The following is a 26,103-nucleotide window of genomic DNA, read 5'->3' as shown; positions in this document are numbered from 1 at the left end:
AGACTGAGTGGAAAGATTGATGATGTGACACTTTTTTTATTTGGAGCTACGATACTGGCTGTGTTTCATTCTGCCTCTGGATTAATATAATGGATTTATATTGTTTTAATGTCTTTTTACCTGCCAATTCTTCTCTATGAACTTCAGTCTTTAAGTAGGGAAGCCATATTTTTATACAGGCAATAAACAAGATCACAGAGCACAAAAACAGGATCCAGTTTCATAATAAACAGGTTATAAGACTGTACAATAAACCCAGCTAAACATGCAATGCTCCCACATAAGTGTTTCCCATTTTTCTGGCTGAAAATGGCCGAAGCTATGATCAGGATGAGTGATGTCACTCAATGTGAAGAAATGCTGATGCTGTCACTTGTAACAAATTACTCACGGTAATTTACTGCAATTGAGTAGCTTTTTCACGGACTATTTTTTGAGTATTTTTCAAAGTCAATAATTTTACTTTTATAAATGTATGTTTTTAATGAAGTAAAGTAATTTGCTACATTTTTACATCCATCCGTTACCGAGTAAAATATTTATCTACAGATATTGAGAGCTAGATAGAAAACTTGGACTAGACACTGCTCAAATCCATCGCTTCAAAAACAGGCCAATCAGATTTTCACTGATTCCGAAGTGAAGAAGGAGAGCTGAGCAGCAACTACCCGGGCCCGACGCATAACGTGAGTTAACCATGAATGGGACAGAAAAGAGATCGGATGAAACGCAACCTTTGACACGGACTGAAGGAAGTTTTTTGTTTAACCAGAAACAGCCGTTAGATTGCTCTTTTCAGTGCTCTCATTTCAGCTCGCAGAACACAGGACTTGCTGGTCTACCGCTGCCTTGATACACATCGTGACACATGTTAGTTGGGAACCGAACTAACCCTAAAATAACAAACGAACTAACCAATGGAGGCAGCGGTAGACCATCAGCACCTCCCGTATTCTCCAAGGTTTTTGTCAATGGAGTCTGGTGGCTAGGAAGAGAGCTAATCAACTGCTGTTTCTGGTTAAAACACGTAAACATAGGGCTCATTTTATTTACTTTGCACAGGATGCATGTGTGAGGTAACCTTGGATACATTTGTTTATTATAAAAATAAGCAGGGTGGGAAAGTAAGTTTTACTGTGAGTACATTTTAAGCGAGCTACTTTTTACTTCTACTTGAGTCATTATTTACACTTTTTGTATTTTGACTTTTACTTGAGAACAATTTCAGTCAAGTGACAGTACTTCTACTTGAGTAGAATATTGCGGTACTATTTACACCTCTACCTAACAGATGCAACTTAACTAAGGCTGTCCGCTCATCCCCTTCTGACAAAAGTAAGCCAAGTCCCAAGTTTTTGATGGTCCTAAAGATTATCTTGCCATATTTTCCTGTGGTGTGCGGTATGTTAAGAGTGACTTTACTTCCCCAGATCTGCTTGTTAGAACATCAGGGCCAGTCTGAATTCAAATCGTAAATATTAACCAAGTTCAATATTTCCGATCCGATATCCTGTTTTGTTGGGGGAATCCAAAGGACAGCCGAGCAAGCACTTTGTGGATTGTCACATGGAACAAAACGATTCCCAATTGAGAAGCAAGCTGACTGAAGAAGGAAGCACAACAACCGCAGTCATGGCGACAAAAGCAAACGCGACGCATACAGCCCATGTTCACCCTGTTTTCAAGAATTCATTCATAGTTTTTTCTTTTTTCTTTGTGAATCATTGCTTATTCTTCCTGCCCGGCATCCGCCAAGTTGCGCTTGATCACAAGAGATTTTGCAAGATGTCCAGTTGTGAGAGTCGGGACTCGGGTTGTTGTTCCTGAATGGAATCTGTTAATGTGTGGTGTGCTGTTTTGGTTATGTCGTTGCTCTCCACACACTATAGGAACAAAATGTTAAATCTGTCATTGTTTGTTGTCGTGTGGGTCCTCTCACATTTTCAACATCTGATAAGATTTTTAAAATATTTTAGGGTGCCGGGCCAGCCTTAATGGGAGAGTCAGGAAGATGCCAATTAAATTAACTCTTTACACACCTCCAAGGCCTTTAAAGCTATATCACTACCGTTTTTTTTCTATTGATGTACATTTATACAGGTTTGCGCAGAACCTTTAAATAACTGCTGGTGTAACGTAAATTTGTCTTCATAAATCCTTATTTGGAGCCGAGTGGAAGCAGTGTAGACTCTTATGGAGTGGATGATAATGGCAGTAAACGATTGAATTGTGAAGTGTTTTGGTCACATATCAGTACATAATCCAAACATTTTACTCCCCAAATTACTTTACAGGCTCAGACTAAGGGAACAAAACTATTTAAAACGATTAAATCATAAGAACTTTGCGGGTGCTGCAGCAGTTTTTCCTTCCTGTTAATATTTTCTCCCAGAAGAAGTTTATTATCAGTGATGCTGCTCTGGGATTTTTGGTCATAAAACTATTTCCCTGATAACACTGACAACAGATTTGTCTTCAATTTGAACTTCTTAATTTAAAACACAAAATCATCAAACACGCAACTGTAATCAAATCCAACATTTAAGCATCGACAAAGCCTGCATCTCTTTGACCCTCTAACCTCTGTCTGGTAATAATGTCTTGTGTTTTATAGTCTGATTAAACTCTCTCTAGTTACTGTCTTTCCTTTCCCCTATTTGTCTTCTTATTATTCCACTCCCCTTCCCCTCTATCACTCCTTTCCTGCTCCTTTCTCTCCCCCTCTCTCTTAAACCACTTCAGGCCCCAGTGCTCAGGAGGTCGCACAGCTGCAGGGGCCCATGCTCAGGACCCGTCCCTGCTCTCTCCTGCTTTGGTTGTCTGTCTCTCCCCGGATACTCATCCAGGCTGAGACAGAAGTATAAAAGTATTATTTTCATTGGGTAAAGGGCTTGAGAACGGTGATAATAAGACCATTTGGAGATGATCGAGGATTGCTAATTTAACGCTGTAAGAAACCAAGGTTCAAGAAGAGGCTGGAATTTCCTGTATTCACTTCCTTTCAGCCATTCTTCTCTTCTCCGTTTCTCTCTGATCTGCTGTGGAGGCGAGGATGTGATTTGTCAGCTGATCTCACCTTTGTGGAATCCAACAAGAATGTGGCTTTGGATAAACTTGTCCTGCCCTCCTGGCCATCCATTCACCCATTCATCCATCCATCGATTCTAGCCATCCATCCTTCCCGTCCTTCTTCCACCCCCTCTTCCCCCCCCCCTTCTCCATCTCCGCCTCTTTCCCAAAGCAGCAAATAATCCCCTGCACCTGCAAAAGCTCCGCACACTGCAGCCTGCCAAGAGTAGAGCGTGTGACCTTGCCTCCATGACCACAGAGTCTGGGAGAAAGAGAGAGAAAGGACGATAGAGGAGGATGATGAAAGAGGGAGAACAAGGGAGAAAGAGGGAGAGGAGAGAGAGAAGAGTGTAGTTAGCGCAGATATCAGACACATTGAAAACACATTGTGAACCTTGGTCCGGTCTGGGGTCCAGGCCCCGCGGCTGGGAACCGGCCTGTCCGGCTATTTTTGTGTTGCCTTTTCTCCCCAGTGATGTCATGCTACTTGTTTCCCAGGAACTGGGAAGGGACGAGAGGGAGGCAAGAGGATATGCTGCAACGCTCCCACTCGACCGCGCTGCAGCTTTACACTCTTTGTCTAGACTTCATCGTGTTCAAGTACAGTAGGTCAGCACATAGTCTCATATCACATGCACGTATCATTATCAGTACATTATTTTCTTAACATGTATGTATTAAGCACTAAAACATGTAAGTTAAATAGAGGGGTCATTAATGTACGCTCGGGGTCCCAACACTCAGATTACATTGGGGCCAGGTTGGTCTGTTAAAAAGGGGCCACATGAACTCCACACAGGGAAAATAGTAAAACCTTAAAATGCAACTAAATACACTCTGAAGGTGAACAACTTGTGTGTCCCTCTCTTTTTCCACCTTGTAGCACACTGTTTTATACGTTATACGTTTTGAGTCAGCAGAAGACAGCTAGAAGTGGCAATAAACTACAGAATAATTCATTAATATAATTTTGAACTTTAAGGTTTAGACGGATACATTTCATGTCAGGTGGCCTGTAGTAAAACAGAGCGCTGTTGGTTATATCTATAGTTGTTATGTTGACATAAGGAGCAATATGGCGCAGCTCGCTAGATGCTAAATGGACAACTGAAAGCACATTTTTAAGTCTTAAAAAGCAGCTCCAGTCATGTTTTAAGACATATAAAATGCTCTGCTTGAAATAATAAATTGCGTCTGATATTTTTCTGCAAAATGTGTTAAATTACCTTTAATTATGAGGCATCTCCTCCTTCTCCCTCATTAAACATTCATGAATCTGCAAAGTCCCCGCCCACTATGCAAATTTCCAACGACTCCTCTGTCGCGAAAACAAAACACGTCCCTGCCATCGTTTAGTGGTTGAAACTTAGCAGTAGTAACGTTAACGTTAGTAGTGAGTTTGCTAAAATTACGATGACGGTTACAGCTGGCTCGCGCATCTACGAAGTGGTTGCCATAGGTTGCACATAATGATATGCATAGCATCACCCCGTCCATTAACTGGATTGGCTCCTTAGGTTTGTGACGTCTCAAACCTGCCAATCTGAAAACTTGTTGTTCAGCCTGTCCTTGGTTCATGTCTTGTAGCACATGAAAAACACCACATGGAGATGTTTACACGGTTAAACACTTGATTTTCACTGGAGAGGGCTCTTTAACTTTTAAGGTTCAGAGGGATACATTTCAGTGTCAGATGGGCTGTAGTAAATCAGAGTGCTGTTGGTCATAGTTGTAGTGATTAGCACATTTTTATACACGTAATGATACCATTATGATAAAAGATTTGCAGTGTTATGAAACTGTCTCTAGTCTGATTTGGTCTGGTAGTTTGGCAGCTCTGCTTTATAGAAAACTCATTAACGATTATAAGACAGACGAGTACAGTGTAGCACTAACAGCCCTGCAATAAATCCTACCTTAGTGACGTTTAAATTATAGTGTAGCAGAATGACAGTCTAACGCACAATCATGGATTGATTGAGAGATGTGTTATGAATCACACCTTAAAAAGCTAAAGCTAATGCTAGCTAAGCTATGGACAACATATTGAATGAAATACTTGATGGTGCATTTATTTTTGTTGGCATGCTTTTATATTTGAAAAACTCAATTAGTGTTTGACATCTTGACAGCAAAGCTAACTGTGTGTATATAAGACAGTTGTGTATAGGTGTGTATAACTTAGATCACTGTCTGGCTACTGAGTGAAACCACCTGATGTTTTTGTTTTAAGACTGAACCCTCTCTCCCCCTCCTCGATGTGTTTCAGTGTTATGATGATGAGACCGACAATGCAAGGTTAGACTTTGTATAAAATGCATGTAGACAGCTGTGCTGCCTCAGGCCCTGTAAGGTATGATTACTTCTCAGAGAGAGAGCAATTGAGCAACAGCATGGAGCGATTACTAATATTTTCTTTGTCCATTACCCCCCTGTGAGGCTAATCTGTAGCATGTTATCTCATGCTCCTCCTATCTCACACATGTGGACATCAAGAAAACCATGTGTGCGAGCGAAACACAAACAAGTAAACAGAGAGAGAGAGAGAAAGAGAGGAGCTGGCAGACAGTGCGAGCTCTGGATTCGTCATGTGTATTCCATTAGAGAGAAGATTAAAAAGGAGATTTTGTTTTCCACATCAAAGGCCGCGGCTGGGGGATTCCTCTCTGTCTCTCTCCCTCTCTCCGAGTCTCTCCATCCCTCCCTCTTTGTTTCATGAATAAATAATAAGTGGCAAACCTGGGAAAACAAACTTTTTGACCTGTGAACCCTCGTGTCAAGGTCAGAGTTTGCACCTGGACCACTTCCCACAGGAAGGAGGTGGTAGGTCTGCGTGCATGTGTCAGTGCATATGTGTGTAGGGAGCCAGCATCTGTACGGGCCGTACTGTTTTATTGGTTTGATTTGAGTTCCCATCATGCCTTTTGACACAAGATTCCTTGCAATTTTTGTGGCTATTTCTTGGTGTTCAATCATAACCTACAAGTGTTACACCCTCCTGTTTTGCTAATGTTGTTTTTGAGGTCAGAACAGATGGGAGAAACTGTAAGCCTTCTTTTACAGTTGTTGTTGGGAAAAACATCTGAGTGAAAACCACATATTGTGTAATTAATGTGTGAATGAAGTGTGAGAAATATTCACTCAAGTCTGGTGTAAAAAAAAAATCACTGCAGTGACCAACGTGTCAAATTCTTTCGTATACTATATATCAAATTCCCGGCCTGGAATATGCCTCGCAATGATATCCAACAAATATAAGGATTAGGTTGAACTTCATGCCTTATACGAAAGGATCTGTCCGCTTTCTCCTCTTCCAACAGGCTCGGTTGGTTTTCTCCCTTTTCCTCTCTCTCTGACAGCTGTGCTGGCTCGGTGTGAAGCAAAGAGAAAAAAGTAATAACGCAGCACATTACTATCCCACAAAGCAGATGGGAGATCATGCCACACACATGCACTCTCTCAAATTCCTTCACAAAGGCATATTTCAAACTAAACTTGTGTTTATGAAAGCCTCTGAACGTCTTGGTGGTCACTCTGAAGGAATCGCAGTAAAAGTCTGTTTGTTTGCTTCTTGAGCCTTGAATAGTCAGCGAGTCTCGTATTTTGTTAGTGAGGAAGTGCCTCATTAGTGTTAAAAATGAGGATACATCCGCATGTTGGGAGCAAATGTATGGAGAAGAAGGCAAGGAGGAAGCAAGGATAGAGGAGAGGAGACGAGAGGTTCAGATTCCAGCAGTTCAGCTCCCCGCCAACGGACGTGTCCAGATGGCCTGGAGAGAGAGGGGGCCTTTGACTGAGGGACAAAGAGACACTTGTGAACGACAAAATCTAACTCTCACAAATGCACAGATACACGCACACACTGACACAGCTGTGCGGCGTATTGTTCGTCTTAGCTCGGCCCGTTAGCTCCTAACATTGACGGAATGTTTGACTGTCCGCCTCTCGCGCCCTTGAGACATGATGTCACTCCGACAAAATGCCGTCTTTTCAAAGAGAAGCAGCTTTTTATGTGTTCAGGGACACAGGATGAGGAGAAGGGAGAAGGAGAGGAGAGACGTGAGGGAAGAAGGAGAGATTAAAAAATAGAGGAAGGGAGATTGGAAAAGCGAAAAAGAGACAGATACACAGGAACGGCTGGTTTGATGGTAGTCGTGACAACCTATTAAACCAGGGCGCAAAGTTCCACTTTCGTCTGCCCGAATCATACAGGGAAATACAGACGTTAGTGAGCTGTAATGTGTCAGAGCGTAAGCACACTCTTTACAACGGATTTAACACTGAGAATAACTGCTGAAAAGTTTGACAGACATTTATAGAAAGATCTGATACATACCTTCAAATACTCCCAAAGTGGAAACTGCACCAGCGAGAACGGGATCTGAAAAACAAGCAGACAAACTTTTAATCATCGGGATCATCTCGGCACAAGTTTTTGATTTTCCCGAGGTTCAAGTTTCATCTTTAACCTCCAATCTCCTGCACTTGTCATCCCTGCCACCTTTCTCTGTTTCCTCTCCCCTGCCTGACTGCTCCCTTGTTCCTTCTCACTGCTGATGATTAATGAATGAGTCCGGGCTGTGGTCTGGCAGTCCTGAACGGATAGATGGATGGATGATGGATAGATGGATGGATGGAGCAAACTTGGATAGAGGAATAAAGGGATGGAGGGAGGGCTCTGAAGTGGCGGTTGGAGTGCGAGTGTTGCCACTGGAAACACTAAATCGCCTCAGGCAGGAAGTTACAGCGGGAGGAAATCAATGGCAGTGCCAAGGCAAGGGGCAGATAGACCACACACACACACACACACACACACATAACATGCACAGGAATGGACTTACTTTATATGAACAGACACATACAAAATGACACACATAATCGCCGATGTACACACACACCTAAATTCTCTTCAATTTCAATTCAATTTTACAGCTAATTACGGAAACACAAACACAAACACATGTGCATCCTGTCATCTTGCGCTGCAGGGCGACGGAGCAGGGCAGGAAGGAAGAGATCGAACACAAACAAAAAGCAAAGAGAGAAATAAATAAAGTGACACTGGGCGGTGTCATCAGTCTTTGATCACAGCAACAAGAGGATCATTCATCCGTCTGTGCCGCCGCCTCCAGCTGGTTGGTAAAAGCTGGACAGATCCAGCCCTGAGTTAGTCAGATCACAGAGACAATATGTGAGCTGTGTTTATGCCACTTAATGAGCTTATTAAGCACTTAGTCCAAAGAACTGACCTTGTGTAAACACTCGATCTGAAGAAGATTTACTCAAAGGGTTTCTTTCGCAACAGCTCGGAGAGTGCTCAGTATAAAACTTTGTAAGATTGTTATGCTGACTCTGAGTTTTATTAACGGCCGTCTTTAAAGAATAAAGGACACAAATCTGTCAAAATGTGTGTAAATTCAAATGAGCACAGCGCATTTAGCTTTTGAAATGAACTGGTAAAAAGTCCATCCATAACAGTAAGTGTGTCAAATAAGAAACATGTCGTATAACTACGGACAAACAGAGGAATGTCGGGAAAAAGTCACCTGTTAGCCTCTGGGGACACCTGTGAACATGTCAGGGCATGTAGCCGGCGGTCAGCAATAAACAACTTCCTTTTCTGTGTGCTGCACTGTTCACAGGAAAAGAACCCGTTTTTCTTGTGATTTACTTTAAATAACGGGTCTTACCTTCATGATGCAGATTAGTAAAAAGTCAAATTAAGTTTTGTCAGGTCTGTCCTCAAGAGGAGAAGAAAACTACTTTTAAAATGCTCGTTTGTTGAACGGAGGTCGGATCGATCATTTCTGATTTTGAGGAAGTCGGGAAATGTGACATCTCAATGTATCTCAAGTTGAATTTTAGATCTAGAGCAGAGTGTTAGCTAAATCATCGTCAGATGACGCTGATGGGGTGTCATTAGGGCGGATTACGTTCTGCCTGCTTTTGCTCTCCACATGACTGTTTTTCCTGCATACGCCGCAGCTTGCTGATACGTGATTGGTCAATATAACTCGGACTACAAGTGTAGTTCAAACGGAAACCAGAACACTTGCCATCCCGGAAATCCATGTCCCTGCCTACAATGTAGAATCTGTAAACAGAGATTACTGACACGGAGACAGACAACCATTCATACTCACACTTACATGTTACAGGTAATTTAGAGTCACCAATGAGCACGCCTTTGGACTGTTGGTGGAAGCTGGAGTAACAATAATAATATTGTATAGCACTTTTCAAGACAGAAGCACAAACACACACACACCTGGTGACCTTCTAGCTGTGAGGCAACAGCGTTAACCACTGCACCACCGTGCAGCCCTACTGTTTATTATATGGAAATGTGTTAACTTTTTGTATATTTTTGTAATAAATAATTAATACTTCAAATAATAAAACTGGCATTTAAAGGGTTAAAATCCTGAAAATGATTGAATGTTTGGTAGTTTTGAGCAGGTTTGAAGTTGAAAAAATATTGATGTATGATGACTTAATAGCAGTTTTTTTGTGCGTGTACATTTTTGCCACGAAGGGGTTCAGAAGGTAGTAAATTTGAGGAGGGCACAAGGGTTAAGACAGGATTTAAAAGCAGAAACAGTGTCTGCAGACAGAGTACAGAGCAGACGACTGTTCCAGAGCTGAGGTGCCATTACAGAAAAAGCTTGATCACATTTTGACCGCAACCTCGATACCTCCTTACAGGGCCTGGTGACAGTATGGTGTAAAGCCTAATGCAAAGCCTAATGCATAACAAAGAATGTTGTTTGTAAATAACATGCCCCATAGCGTTAAAGGTAATGCTGTGATAAAGTGGTTACTGTGGCATACTTTCAATTGCAACATCAGTTACGACAGACAAAGCCACAGTCTACAACTACTGCATATAAAAAAAAGTTTATAATGTAAGCTTTTTAAGCCCCATGAAACATTTTTTTGTTTCTTAATAAGGCGACCTTGGTGTAGGTGAGTTACAGAAATATTCCATTCCTGCCAATCTGGTCTATTCAGTCCGACAGAAGCAAATTCTCTCTGTGCTGTGAGCTGATCTGAAAACCTTATTTGACGTAGGTCTGGTATCCAGCTCCCTGAGATCAGAGTGTTAGGCGATGAACAGAGAGTACACCACTGTTTTCCAACTTTAGAGAGATGAGAGAGCTTTCAAAAAGAATTATAGTGCACCTGTCTTTTATCACCACCCCGATGAGTTTTTTTTCCAGGCCAGGAAGAGAGAGAGCCAGACAGAGAGAGTGGAGGGAGTGTGCTGTGTCAATAGACACTATTGCTTAAGCTTTATTGGAGAAAAACTGTACGTTGAATAATGTTTCACAATATTTATCATTGCTTTATTATTTTAAATGAGCAAGTACATTGAGGACTTTTTAAACCACTGCAATGACTGAGAGATCTGGAATGACTGATCCACCAGTGATTTATGGCTCGGTTTGACACCACTCGTACACTGTGCGTGCGGTATGTGTGTGCGCGTGTGCGAGTGTGCTGCCTGGCAGAGATGGAGCGTCTGAAACCGCATGCGGTCTGATTAAAATTGATACGCCATTTATAGTTAAAGCAGGGCTGAGGGCGCGCGCGCACACACACTCGAAGCATGTGTGAACCTGCGAGGTGGCATGTGGCCTTACCAACCTGTGCGTGTTTGTTTATCGGAGTTATGAAATCAAACATAACAGGGTGGTGTTATTTTTTCCACTTCTGAAATGGCTTCTTCTCATCTCGCGTCAACAAGCTGAAACTAATGCCAACACTGTAACCTGACGTTGGTGCAGTGAGGGAGGAGGCGACAGACGCTGTAAATCTCACAGCAGGATGGAGATGAAGACGGGGAGAGAGCGAGAAGAAGAAGTGGTAAAAAAAGGGGAATGGTGAAGAAATTAATCTCTCCCTCCTTCCCCTTTTTTCTTTCTTGGGCGAGCGTACCATCAAACTGTGAACAACTCAATCAAAAAGTTACCCACAGCCCTTTCTCTCTCTCGATCAAGCTGAGCAATGTGTTACCTGCTGTGGAATGAATTCTCACCACAACTGAAATCCTTGAGTCACTGCTCTGACTTGCGCTAAAAACACAAGCAAGATTTCTCATAACAGCCCAGGGCTCTTCTTTTTTTGGCTTGTGCTGTTGTTTTGAAGGTGGGGTAACCTTAGAGACAGACGTGTGCATCAGCATCACACCTGATAGACGAAACTTGGCTCATATCTTTTATTTCCTTGTTGTTTTAAATGAAGAAAGAAAACATGTTTTCAGCAATATGTCAACCAAAAGTTTTCTCTAAATGACGTGATAAAGAGTTTAAAGCCGCCTAAATGTGTTTAAACTTTTATTAGCTTAAAAAAGGGGAAGTCAAACCACACACACAACACCAAGAACTATGCAGAGTTAAAGGTATAATAAGTAGGATTTTCCAAGAAAAATAAAATATAGACTTTTGCAAATATAATATAATATAAATCATCACTTGTATGGGCCTCTATACGTGTGTTGGTGAGTGTGTGCAGACCCTTGTGAGACCCTTCCCTCTGCATCTATTCTGTTGTTTTGCTTTGCACGGGACGTTTTCAGGAGGGGCGCTGTTGTGGTTCCCTGAGCCAATCACAGCGTATAGGTGAGTGTGCGGGAGTCGTTCAAATAAACCGGTGAACATGGCGAAAGAGTGATGCAGAGTTGGCCTTCTTTCTGTTGAGCAGGTAGGTGCCTCAAACCGGGTAGGACAAGCTAACCGGCGGTTAGCATGCTAGCACAAAGAAGGAGGACGAAGAGCCCAGGAGGAGGGGCCCAGTTTGAATGTGTTGTTGACAAAATGCAAGACAAAATCCTACTTAATATACCTTGAATCCATATATCCCTCTTATCTGATCCGACACTGTGGGAAGTGAGATGTTACATTTTGTCTGACTCCTCAGGGTAAACAGCTCATCTCACCACAGAATCTGCAACTGAAAGGAGCGATCGTTGAGAATTATGTGAGACTGTTATTATTCAATTCAATGTGATCATTGTGCATGTTCCCCAGGGTAGAGTAACCTCCTCTGTGCAGATGATACAAATTACAGTCTTGCTCAACAAAGGGACTAATTATAACAAATGCAACTATGATGTTCGATCTTATTTTAGTGTATTTTTAAAATGTTGCTTTTTATGCTGATTAGTGCTTAATCTATTGAATTATTTTGATTGGATGTGGCTCTAGATGCTTGACAAAAATCCATGACTGACACATTACGTTGGCAACAAACTTCAAGTATCCCAAGTATCAAGTTCGAATAGGCCTGCATCATCATCAAGTTCTGCAGGTGGGATATCATAGTTTAATTAACAATATGACGTGCAATAAATGAACAAGTATTGAAATATTGGTCATATTAGCTTTAATGTAGAAGTCCCTGTGTCTTTCTGCTGTTGGACACAGTACCTGTTTGTATTAACCACGAAAAGTTGGATATCCGTTCACGGTGTGAAAAACCTTTAAAAGGAGATGAGTGAAGTGGAGGCACTGTCCTTATGAGGCCGATGACACTACTGCTACTCTCCATCTTCAGCCATCCTGCTAGCTAACCTCACAGTTGCCATCAAATTGACACATATTAAACTGAAGGCAGCTGACGGCTAGCTGGGGCTTCATGGAATCGGCCCACTGTGAGAATGCATGGTTCATGTATCCAGGGCTGCATCTGACAGACCAGATGGTCGTATGAATGCATGTGGCATGTTCATAAAGTGTTTTTATTACTGCGTCTCAGATAGTCTTTTATGATGTGTTTATCATGCATGGGCCGCAGTGCATTGCTTTTCTTCTTTTTAGAAAGTATTACGTACTATAATATTTGTCACACATTCTATTTTTTGTGAAATTATTTGTAAAAGAAGTATGTGTCACTTATATTTTAGGGAACAAACCATAATATCATATCATGATCGTTCTTTATTGATAAAAATATACATTATTTAATCAATATGAAAGTCGGAATAAATATGGAGCCAACCATCACTGAGCTTTTGTTAAGAAAACGTGCATCATGCAGTTGCAAATGTATCATATGCAGCTTGTGCCTGTGCATGTTAGAGGTTAGAGTGTATAGCTTAAGGACACAGTGAGGGACCACCTGGCTGTAACTGGTTGCAGGTGCTGAACTTGAAGCCAAAAGGGGACATTTTCTCTCAGCGTTGGGCCAGTGGGCAAACAGCATGGTTTTGATGTACTAGTGTTTTAAAGAGGTCTGCCACAACTGTTGAGGGCACATTTAGACTTGAGCTATATGTCACAGTACTCGCACACAGCCATGCAGACAGCCATAGTCGAGCTATGCTATGAGCTAGCATGAAGGTAGCCAGGCAGAGTAAAGTCCACACTGCTCCAGAGTGCTAACTGTTAACTGCTCCCCCTGCCTTGTATAATGCCTCAGCTAGCATGACCTATTCAGCACCATGAAGACAAGCCAAACTTGTGTGTGTGTGCATGTGTTTGATGATAATGGTCGTTATGCTAACCCTAAAAACAGACAGGACTTCATAAATCCTAGTAAAAAATGGAACAAAGATGTCTGTCAGCGTCATCAGGACAAACAATCTGGATCTCAAAGTTATATAATCCAAATTTTCACTTGCGGGTGAATAAAAGAGAGCCTGTTTTTACCTTGTTTCAGTGCATCATTTCACAGTCTAAATACATGTAGCCGTTGATCAGTTAGAAGAAAACATTACCCTGAAAGCAGAGCAGCAGTAATGTTTATGTCCATCGAGAACGGCTGAGGTTTTCCTCCGCCTGCCAAAACTTTACTAGCTCACTCAACTGCAGCTTGAGCAAATCAGAGCTCTTACATGGCCGCACGAGCAGTAACCCAATCATTACAATAACCAGGGAGACAAACACAACCGGGGCATTTAACACATTGTTGTGGTCTGCAAACATGACCCGTCACTCGACATAAAAGTCTCGGCACAAAACACAAACACACACTCAAGTAACAAGGGAGGTTAAAGTCCAACAGTGCAGTGTATTTGTGCTGAGAGCAAGGTCAATCAGCCGGTCCAGAATAAAATCTCTATTCTATATCTAACTATTGGATGGATAGAAATTTTGTCCATACAGTATATTCATAGACACCGGAGGATGAATACTATATACTTTGGTGATCCCTTGACTTTTCCTCGGGAATGGCAGGTTGACATTACTACTTCAGACATTGTTTATGCAAAAGTGCCAAACATTCTCGGGTTCAATCTGTTTAATTTGAGGGTTTGAGGGTTATGCCAGTTTGCCAAATGTGATTGTGACATGCTGTCTAGCTGGTTTTTGACTGCTGGTTGCACAAAACAAAAGTTTTAATTATGTCATCTTGGGCTCAGCGCTGCACGTTGATGCAGTGGTTAGCATTAGAGTAGTTAGATTGCACACGCTCCCTCTGTCACAGTTGTAAATCTTGATTTTTCCTCGCTGACGGTTTGCCTTCATCTGAGCGTCCAATTTGTTTCCTTGTCTTTGGATTTTCACTTATTTTTGAAGTTGTATCTGTAGTCATCGGTCTTTTCTTTGTTTGTTCAGCCGTAGTAGATTACTGTTTACTCGCTACACTTGCAGGGACCAGAAAAGCAGCAGCTTAGCTCTGCCTACCCTCTCTGGCAGACCAACCACTGCTGGGTGATGGAAAACGTGTCACTAACTGGGCGCCACTTGGCATTTTACAGTCCAAATGATTCGTCGACAATGAATATAATTGCAAGATGAAGCCCTATTTCCCCCCCAATCTCTCTTATCCGACCCTAACTGAAGTATTTAAAGGTTAAGACATTTTTTGAGGTAGCAAAACATCGTCTGTCCATTAGACCAGGCCCTGCACTCAGTTAATCTCATAGTTAACCTGTATCTCTCTGCCCTGCAACTTTGCTGAAATGATGCAGCAACCTTTGAGATCTGTTCATAGAATTGTCTGGCTATCTGTCTCTGGTTTTATTGTCTACCCTTGAACTTCTATGACTCTAATACTTCTGCCTGTCCAAACTATATCCTCATCTTCACTGTCTGCATCAAACCTCCATCAAATCCTTCTTCCTCTGTCCACCAATCTTCCCTTTCCGCCCCCCGGACTACTGTCTTTAAAATGGTCAACTCTGCAGTTAGACCTGTATTTACCATTGTTTCACTTTTTGTCATAAATTTCATGCAAAAATATGTCTCTGCAACTTGGCCACAAAGTCAAATCTGCGCTCCAGAAGCTCAGCAGCATCTGCTCCCAAATCCCACAAACATGTGTGTCATCCAGCTGCTCTCCAGGGACAGATTCCACTGCTGGGAAACACATGAGCGGCTCTCACACAGACCTGCTCTCCCGCCTGTGCATTTTTCTACGAATATGTTGGTGTGCTTAATCATATTCATGCTGATGTGTGTCTGAAAGCGGCGTTTTGTGTTTGCAGGCTGACACATTCAGTCAGTGATCAAAGGTGACAGTGCCACTTGCTGTGACTGTCAGGTACTATATTATAGGAATATGGAGATTGCGTCTGCTGTGTCACTCTGCTGACAGTGCTCCAGTGTGCGTATGTATGTGTGTGCGTACGCGTCCTTGCCAACTGTATTAGTGCTAACTTTATTAGTATTCAGAGAGGCTCCGGGCTGTCACAGGTCCTTAGGCGCTCAGCGGAGGGCAGGAAAAACACATGTCAAAATATATTCACATTGAGCCTGATTGCGGGCAAGCCAGTTGGCTGCAATTTGACAAATGACTTTTAATAGGTCATACTGCAGCCTCTGCATACAGATGAGCATTTAAAAGGAGGGGCTAGAGAGTAAGGAAGATGGATATTAAGATGGAGGGACAAGCACACAAATGTACAGATGGCCAAAACTAACAGATGAGGCATTATTCATCTTCTCCTACAGATTTCTTCCCAAAAATACCTCGTCTCTTAATGTTTGCAGTGTCTCTGCTTTAAGATTTCTACCTGCTGCTACCGTGGAGCAGCTCTCCAAAACCAACTTTACTGGAAACCACAATCCAAATGCATTCCAACAAAATGCTCAAATTAATCTGAGCATGTCTGATATTTTGCATAATATGGCATTGGGATGACATAAGGCCAGTTTGTATGATCCGCTAAACATTAACAGGGCACGAGGGACTTTTACACAATGTCCAAAAGAATTCTAATTGTCTGGCAATAGTTGAACCATGGCTCTTAACTCTAAACTGCTCATAGACAGTACTCTGTTTAAAATCATGTTACCGGAAAGCTCTCGATTATATAAGGACCAAACTGACATGGAAGGCTAAGCGGGGATTCAGACTGACAGTCCTGCATTAAAACAGTGCTGCACTGGTGAGGACGTGTCGTTTAAGGTGCCTGTGAGACAAATCCAGAATTACCATCCAGGAAGTCCAGTTGGACAAACAGATTAATGTGTTGCCTGGCACTGCAGCAAAAGTTGAGCCAACTTAAACTACTTTGCCGGAGCCCTTTGCATTGGCACCCCCGCTACGCCAAAACACTGACTTCATCTAAATGAACAAGAGGGGCAGAGAGAGTCAAGAGCCACTTTAGTGACCGTATGTTGTTGTACTTGGGCACAGTGGTGCTTTGTGCTTAATGTGAAGGTAGTAATCTCGAATATTGTTGTCTTGGGCGGCACCTATGGCAATAAACGGTAATTGTGGGAGCACACTTCCCAGATATCCAGACAGTGTCGCATGTTCTTTTTTAGACTGTTTGCCTTCATCTGAGCGTCCAATTTGTTTCTTTTTCTTTGGATTTTCACTTATTTTTGATGTTGTATCTAGTCGTCAATATTTTCTTTATTGTTTGAAAGTCACTCAGTCACCCAGTCTGTAATTCTGCAAATGCAAAGGCCTTCATCAGTGGGCCATAGGCGCAATCACCATTGTGTTACCTCATTCAGCGATAGATAGTGACTTAACAGACAATCTTTAAGACTATTACTTTAATGTCAGGATGCTAATATTCGCACAACAAGTAGTAACAATGCTAACAAGTTTATATTGTACAGATGTAGTCTATACCATGTACAACATCTTTATCATACGATGAAAATGTCACTAGTTTTGCAACTACCACAGTACTGGACAAATTAGCTGTTCCTGGTACCAGATGAAAGTTAGGTTTTCACACTGCATTCTCGGGGGAGCATGAATGTCTGTACAAAATGTCATCGCAATCCATCTAAAATTTTGTTTAGACGTTTCACTCACAAACCACAAACCAAAGAAACCTGCCAGTGGTGCAAGAAGAAAAGCCAGCGGATTATCACAGTCATGAGAAGTCATCATCTGGGCAACACGCACGTCTGTGTCTAATTTCGATGCACCCAGTATTTGTTAAGTACCAAATTGGCGGACAGACCACTAGACAGACATGTGTCATCACACAGACGGAATTCTTCATTCTTTATATGATCCTTGAAAAAGCGTGTAACCTTTCACCAGAGTAGTTTACAAGAAGTGTGATGGTTCTGCAGATAATACTCATCTTGTTTTAGATTTAACTTGAGGGCTTAGGCTTAGTTTGATCTTGACTTTTACCAACATGTTAAAGCTGCCACTTTACGTCAGCATTTCTTGCTGTGAAAACTTTCATTATGTGGTTTAAAAAAAAAAAATGACACGCATAACATATTTGCCTGTCATTACAATGACATAAAGGCGGCCCTCCCTTACTGCGACAGTTTATTATGAAATCCCAGACACAAATAACAGTATTCAGAAAACCACCACTCACACTCTAACTCAGTCAAGACACTGTGGTGCAATCTGGAAACCAACAGCTTACGCACTCGCGAGTCATTCTGCTCTGTTCTCGCCACCAGATGTGGAGAAATGAGCAAGAGAGCGAGTGATTCATGAGCCAGAGAAGTCTGCTGGATGCTCACTTAGTATTTGATACCGAGTGACCAGTGCCAAATCCATTTGGCCAAACCTCCTAAAGCCGAGGATTTAGAATCTACTAAATGTACCATTTCAAATGAGACCATGTGTTCGCTCTTTGAAATTCAATTTATATGCTAAATAAAATAAACAACGGTTCCTTGTGCATGTTTTAGTAGTCATGTTTAGAAACTGTGAGTCACTAAAGAGATCAGGATGAGCCTAGAGCAACAGTTTAACTGTCCAGTTAACCTGTTGTTCTTTTATTTGAGAGCAGTAGTTTTCAGCTGTAGCGGCGTCTCCCTCGCACTCTAATACCCCTTATTTTGTGGTGAATTACTCCCTGTAGACCTGAACATTGTTTGCAATAGTGTCCAACACTTTCTTCTGACAGTCAGACAAATAAAAACATGATTTTATTTGTATTTTTTATAGTAGAGAAGGATAAGGTGAAACAGCAGTGAGGGACGAGGGGAGGGGAGGAGAGGAGCTCTTAAGAGAAAGCAGATGGGAGTCAGATGGTGAAGCGATCAACAGCAGCTTTATTCAAAGTGAGGAATCACTCTGGAGCATGTGAAGACACAAAACACACACACACACAAAAAAAGCAGAGCAGAGCCCTGAGTATAAGTCCACATTTATTACCTGTTAATGCAACAGGGCTGCGAGCTGGACTCACACGCCAAAGTCATACAAGCGCACACACACACAAACATTCAGACACACCCGCATTCCATCTGCTGTGTGTCAAGAAAGCATGACGAGGAACTGACTGTGGTGACACACTGATAACAAACAGACAGGGATCATATTTTAATATGTTGAAAGTTGATGAAGTCATTAATCACAGCAGAGAGGCAGGTGGTGTTCGACACCTCCGTGAGTTGCTGTGCCAAGTGTTCAAACGCAGAGCGGGAAGGAGACAGACCTGTTTGACTGTCTGATAAAGGATGATGAAGAGCCCACACTAACAGAAACACAATCTTAATCTCTAAAAACTGTACGGCTGAGAACATGCCAGACAAATACGAGCTGATACACACACACACAGGCCTGTTGCTGGTTAGTGCCCCATTAAGAAAACCTCTTGAACGTGCTCAAGAGGAAGATGGATGGCCACAAGCAATCGAACAAAGCCGAGCTGCTTGAATTTTTGCACCAAGAGTGGCCTACAGTCACCCAACAGCAATGTGACAGACTGGTGGAGAGCAGGCCAAGATGCATGAAAGATGTAATTAAAAACCAGGTTAGTCCATCAAATATTTCTGAACTCTTCCTGAGTTAAAACATTAGTTTTCTGTTGTTTAAAAAAGTGAACATGAGCTTGTTTTTCTTCGTATATAATGTTGGCGCCAGGAAGAGCTGCAGTTTTAACATAAGGATTTGATAGCACAAGGTTTTAGTGGGCAGTGAGAGCTAGCATGGTTTGTGGACGATGCTGTTTAGGTTGCGGTCACCACAAAGGGCCATGCGGTAGGTTAATTATAAGTATTGGGAAGAGGGAACAAAGGGAGGGGTTTCTTCACTTATCTTTATCATTAGGGCAGAGGTATCTTGTGATTAATTCAAAAATTCTTATATAGATTTTTTGCATCTTTTGGTTATCTTAACCAGTCATCATTTTCTGCATATTAAAGACCTACATGAGAGTGTTTGATTCGGAAGGAAGGAGAAATGTTGTTTACAATAAAACAAAAGTTTATTTTACACAAACACAAACCTATAAATAGTAGAACAAGAGAAAAATTGACTTTTGCAGTGGTCTCTTATTTTTTTTGCCGGAGCTGTATATAATATAGGGATTTTTAAAACGTCTAATGTTTATATTTTGATATGAACCACATAAGAAAATGCATGCAGGGGCATATACACCAACAAAAACCTCACTGATGTCAGACATACTCCTTGAATGAAAAATGAACTAGTATCACACACTGAAACTGTAATTTTGCTTCAAAGGTTTTGCAAAGACTTTTATTTTTCACACATTAAAATCACACTTGTTGCTGTCTGCTGAAGATCGTAGTGTATTTTTTGAATGCAAAATTTAATTTTATTCACAAATGCTATCTGTTACTCTACAGCAGTAAAGAAAAAAGTAAATGAGCAATTTTGACATCAAAATGGATGGTATTTTTTTATCGTACGAATTTAATTGTTAAAATATTTTTTTCTCCTTTGTTGCTGTTAACTGAGTCAATTTATATTTATTGGTTTCTATCTTCTATGTACAGTGTAAGGGGGCTTTCACATTAGGGACCTGGGCCCGGATCCCAAAGTCCAGTTCGTTTGATTAGTGATTCGTGTACTCGTACCCGGGTCCACTTGAAAAGGTGGTCTCGATGTGCTTCATGTGTACTCAGGTACGGTACACATCAGGTCTGAAAGCTAACTGTACTAAACCACTGAAGTGGACTGCGTTTTATATCGCCTCCGAAATCCGTGCTACACCCAGCACCACCGATCTCATCCTCTGAGCTGCACGGCCAGGGCAGATAGCGTACGAATGTAGGTGAGAGGGTCGTTCTTGAGATTTTCCCCAAAAATATCAATAATAGTTGGCATAGTGCGAAAGTCGGCTCCATTGTATGGGCTTGGGATCATGAGATTCACACGCTTTTCTACGCTGGTACAACAGCATACACAATGTTACGTAGTTGATGATACTCTTCTTCTTCTCTTTGTTTTTGAGGTGCATCACCACCTGCTTCAGAGTCCTACAGAAAGTGTACTCGGGTACGGAATGAAATTATTAATGTGGAAGCTGACCGGCGGGGGAGAGGGGGGCAATCGTACTCAGGTACGGTAAAAAACGCCCTAAAACACTAGATAAAGTTTGGACCCAAAAAAATCAATTCCATCCGATAACCAGTAATATAACCTCATCGAGTTTATAGCTCATTTAAACTAGGCTGCACAAGCTCATTCAATTTCCCAACATCATCCTTGTTTTTAACACATATTAGCTGTTGATTATCCCTATAAAGTGCAGCTCTATGTTATGTTTCTAAACACTGCTGCACACAAGCCGTGTGTGCGCACATGAGCTAATGTCACACCTAGTTACTGCAGTGACGACACGCCTTACACCCTGCAGTGACGCAGCATAAACCCTGGCTAAACATAGACGCACAGGGGGAATTTGTGTGTGCACAGTCCGGTAAGAGAGACGGAGCGTGTGTGTGTTTATGTGTGGCACATAAGTACCCCTCAGGGACAGAGGGGTTCAGGGCCTTTTAAATAAATAAACAAACACATAAATAAAGTCAATCGATGGAAGGAGCCTGATCCGGCACTGCGGGCCTGTGTTTGGCCTCTCACTTCATAAGAGAGGCCTGAGGGAGAGAAAGGGGGAGAGAGGAGGGGAGGGAGGGGGAACCTGAGAGTGCCAGAGAGAGAGAGAGAGAGAGAGAGAAGGTTGGATTACTTCTCTCTTGGTGGTTGTATAGAGCTGGTTAGTGGAAGCCAAGGTCTGCTCTCCTAATAACAGAAAACAGACCCCCATATGCTCCCTCAATTCAAGCACACAAACACACACCTGTCTCTACACTCCCCCGAGGCACCCTTCACACAAATCATACGCCTATCCAGACCTAAACCTCCAACACATAGAGAGCATAACTCCCCCTGCGCTCAGTGCAGCTCCTCTAAACCTAAATTTGTCACAGATTAGGGGGTGTTGGAGGCCGTGCAGTTGTGTGCATCCTGCAGCCCGAGCGTGTGTCCCTTTAAGGCGTATACTGTAGAACTATGAGGAGTGTTCTGCCTTAAGCGACTAGCAATCACTCATCCCAACCTTTCCCGCTCCCCGGCGCTGTAACAACTAGAACAAGAGTGAGTGCACTTGCTGAAGAATTCCATCTGACAGTTTTGAATGCCAAAGGCAGCGCGGCGTGTGTGTGTATGTTTAAACAAGCCAGACTCGGGAGAGGTTTGGAGCGCCGGCACATCTACCGTGAGCAAATCAAATCGCAGCTGGCCCCCGGTTCCTATAAGCCGCCGCAGCCCCGGCGAACGTCGGCACAGGGAAGTTATATTCCCGACAAATTAAGACTTGTTCAGTGTTGGAGGGGAAGAGAGAGGGAGCACAGGAAAAGAGGGAGGAGAGGCGGTGGGGGGAGAAACAGTGCGCTGGCAAGGATTCAAGACAGCAATTCCATCGACATGAGAGAAATACTTCCCAGAAACTCTGGATAATATTTATGTTGTGCTGGTGATTTTTTCTTCCTCCCACCTGTGTGCAGCTTGTTGCTTCAAAATGGACACCTGATACAGCAAAGAGGCAGAGGCATAAAGGGAAAAACACGCACTTCCCTATCAACAGACCAATCCAATGCTTCTTTTACTTCACAGCCTTAAAGAAAGAGACGTGAAGTACAGCCTGCTGCTAATGCAACGCAGGAACATTGAAGCATGTTTCATGAATTGTGTGGTGGACAAACCGACCTCCTCACAGTTGGAGGAATAAGGAAAATATGCTGAGCTTAATATATAATGTATGGGTTATGTATCAGTCTCTGCAGCAGGGTTAAAAACACGCCAGTTTGGATCCGTCACGGTCCCTGACAGATGACATCAGTGGCAGAGTGCATATTAGCCAATGAATGGTGGTGTGGTGTGACACAGGATGCCCTGAGGGCCGACCAATTAGCTGCTGACAGGAAGAGAGATGTATGGCCGCCTGAGGATGTGGCTGAGGCTACGAGTAAGACGTGGGAGAGTGCACTGAGGGAGAATGTGTTGGTGCTGTGTGCATGGGAGAGGTTGGTGAGTTAGCCCAGCTGCACAACTGGTGGAGGACGTACACGCTAGTGAGCAGCACGCTACTACCAGCAAATCAACCTTGTACTAAGGAAAGTTTGTAGGCTGGAGCCTCAACAGACAGAAGCTTTTCAATTTTTCAAGCACGGACCAGGTAGACCATTTTTGTGCCAACAGGTAATGTCGGCCCTTTCCGCCGGCTCCCACCACAAGTATACCTCAGACCTGTGGCAAATGCTAGGTGAATAACATTGATTATCTCGTTATGATGGCACCTTTCAGTGGGTGGGATATGTTAGGCAGAAAGTGAACATTTTGTCCTCTGAGTTGATGTGTTGGAAGCAGGAAAAATGGGCCAAATTGTGATGGCTAGACGACTGTGTCAGAGCATCTCCAAAACTGCCGCTCTTATGGGGTGTTCCCAGTCTGCAGTGGTCAGGACCTACCATAAGTGCTCCAAGGAAGGAAAAGGCATGGCACCAGGATGCACTATGGGAAGAAGGCGAGCCAGCAAAGGCAGTGTGATGCTTATGTTACTTTGACACATACCACCTACCTAAACATTGTTGCAGACCAAGTACACCCCTTCATGCAAACAGTATACCCTGATGGCAGGATAATGCGCCCTGTCACACTGCAAACATGGTTCAGGAATGGTTTGAGGAACACGCCAATGAGTTCACGGTGTTGACTTGGCCTCCAGATTCCCCAGATATCAATCCAATTGAGCATCTGTGGGATGTGTTGGACAAACAAGTCCGATCCATGGAGGCCCCACCGGTGACCACGGCCTTGTCTTTTCCAACTGTGCTTTAGAAAGATTGAAGTAGAAATATTCAGCCAAATGCTGCAAACAATGCAGAGAATGAGTTTAAATAAGGGCGATATATTACTGGGTTCTGTTGTGGAGGCCTAAGCAGTCAGACAGCTGAATGTGTGCGAGACTGGCACTTTAATCAGCCTTCTAAGACAAACTGAAAGCAACATAGTTATTTATACAAGTTAGAGATGCTGGGGAAACACCATGAAGCCTTGGTAGGCAGAAAATCAACAGCAGTGCTTAACTGAAAAATACAAAGTGACGCAGCCAGAAGCAAACAGACAAGCTTGGTAAATGTTGCCAACACAGAGCACACGTTGCTCTAATCAACCAAACCAACATATTAAGGTGTAGTTTACTTTAAATCAAGCTGCATATTTCTGTCTGATTCTATTACAGACCGCAGCAGAAAGACATTCTGAATTTATGTGCCAGAAGAAAGACAGAGAACCCCTGAGTACTGATCGAGTGCGTGTGTGACAAAACATGTTTTACACTGTGACAGAATGTCATTCCCTCAGCAAATGTAGCTGCCAGCAGGTTAGCATAAGTTAGCTGTTAATGTCAGCGTGCTGATCCGTGCCAGGCTGTCACACCAAAATGTCACTTTTGTTCAGTTGTGGGGACTTTAAACTTTATTTTAGGATTTAATGGAAAGCTGTGGTTGTACATTTGTCAAAACAAATGCATGCCTAATGTGGTTTACTGTAAGTGGATGCCATCATGCCAGTTTGCAATGAATACAGGTTATTTTATTAACAGCCAAGAGCTGGCTTAAAGCAGAAAGAACTGTTAAAGGGAATATATTTGAAAAGTGTATAAAGTTTTTGTGTCTATTAATACAGGAACTATTAAAGTCATCAGCCATGAGAGTTTTCTTTAAAAGGAAAGAGAGAAATCTAAAGTAAAGCAGCAACAAGAAGGTCCAGAATAATGCCGCTTGCTTGGATATCTCCAGCATGGCACGCACATGCCTGTATGAAAGCACACAGGGCAGAGGTGCAGACTTAAAGACACACACACACACACTTACACACACACACTGTTCTCTGGGAGTAGTGCCCACAGCAATAAAACACAGATCATAGCCATTGCAGCTAACCAATCACAGCCTGACGGCCAACTGAAATGTTTCGTTCCCTGTTTCTCACTAACACAAACATCTCTTATCAGCTGGGAATCAGATCCGAACAGCCGCAGCACAGCTGGAAATAACACAATCTCCACAGTAAGAGAAACTGCATACTGGCAGCAATACAAGCATTTTAAAAACACACAGACACAGAGATAGATGAGTTAGTGGAATAAAACCATACATGGATCTAATCAATCTGTTATGGGCCTCAACAACCTAATGCCAATTATTATGGAAGCCATCTAAACTGCCTTACTATGTTACCGAGGCTGTCAACACAACAGCCACTGTGCCAAAATGTAACCTTTAGGCTGCACTGATTTAAAAGTTGTGGTGCTTAGCTGGCAATGTAACTCCACTGCATTATTTAGTCCAGATGTACCTCTTTGTTTGCAGTTTTTTCATTGTGTATAAACCATTATACAGTTAGAATTGGCTGAGGATTTTATGTTGATGATATTGGAGTTTGGGTGGTACTCTTATATTGGGTTTCTTTAGCAACTGTAGTGACTACTGGTTACATTAAGGCTTCTTTTGCTCTGTTCATTCCACACAACAGCATCACCATTTCGAAGTGGGTATTCTTAGTCACACTGAAAAAACAGTGGCATAATTACCAATAACCACAAATTAAGCTTAGGCTAAAGGAAATGTCATCAGTTTTGTAGTTATTTTAAAGATTTGGCCTGATGGTTGGTTAGAGGAAAAGCCAAGGGAATCATCAATGTCGTTGCCTCACATCTAGAAGGTTTCTAGTTCGAACCCCGGTTCGGACGAAGAGTCTTTCTGTGTGGAGTTTGCATGTTCTCCCTGTGCATGCATGGCTTCCTTCCACAGTCCAAAGACACGCACGTAAGGTTCATTGGTGACTCTAAAATTGCCTGTCAGTGTGAATGTCAGCGTAAAATGTTGTCTGTCTCTATGTCAGCCCTGTGACTGACTGGCGATCAGTCCAGGGTGTACCCCGCCTCTCGCCCAATGACAGCTGGGATAGGCTCCAGCCCTCCGGCAACCCTGAACAGGATGGATGGATGGATTGGGTATAGGAAAGGGAATCATATGCATATATGCATCAAATGCATCAAGTCCTTGCTCTGGAATGTCCGTACAAAATGTTCTACGACTCCATCTCTCCCATGTGGACATTGGATAATTAACAAGCTTGACCTGCTAGTGGTTCAATAGGTGTTTCCACCTCTGGAGAGCATGAATTTATGCATATATTTCATATTATCAATGCATCAGATCGTTGTTAAGATTTGTCTTGACCAAATGGTTGACCGAAAAGATCAACCATGAAACCAACAGACCAATATATACTTTTCTGGGATTAATAAGTTCCAATATATGTATATAACAATAAGTGAACCTAAAATGGGTCTCATACAAGAAGAATTGTCCTTACTTGTAAAGACCTTCTTATTGT

General features: G+C 42.5%; 1 protein-coding gene across 2 annotated transcripts in view; it reads right to left on the bottom strand.

Annotated features, from left to right (window-relative positions):
* The window catches only part of slc25a26 (solute carrier family 25 member 26), a 56,923-nt gene that overhangs the window by 14,077 nt on the left and 16,743 nt on the right, over nucleotides 1–26,103 (bottom strand). For both annotated transcript variants that reach the window (XM_069677793.1, XM_069677794.1), the window contains exons 6-7: nucleotides 7,406–7,450; nucleotides 3,262–3,331 (exon numbers count right to left, since the gene is read on the bottom strand). In XM_069677793.1, coding sequence (XP_069533894.1) covers nucleotides 3,262–3,331; nucleotides 7,406–7,450 — 115 coding nt within the window. The remainder of the gene's footprint in view (nucleotides 1–3,261; nucleotides 3,332–7,405; nucleotides 7,451–26,103) is intronic.

The sequence above is a fragment of the Semicossyphus pulcher genome, unplaced genomic scaffold (assembly GCF_022749685.1).
Source record: "Semicossyphus pulcher isolate SPU_LCO1_2020_fin unplaced genomic scaffold, fSemPul1.0.p SCAF_3, whole genome shotgun sequence".
In the NCBI taxonomy this organism is placed as follows: Eukaryota; Metazoa; Chordata; class Actinopteri; order Labriformes; family Labridae; genus Semicossyphus; species Semicossyphus pulcher.
Note: the sequence above shows the minus strand (reverse complement) of the source record. Positions and strands in the feature narration are given on the sequence as shown.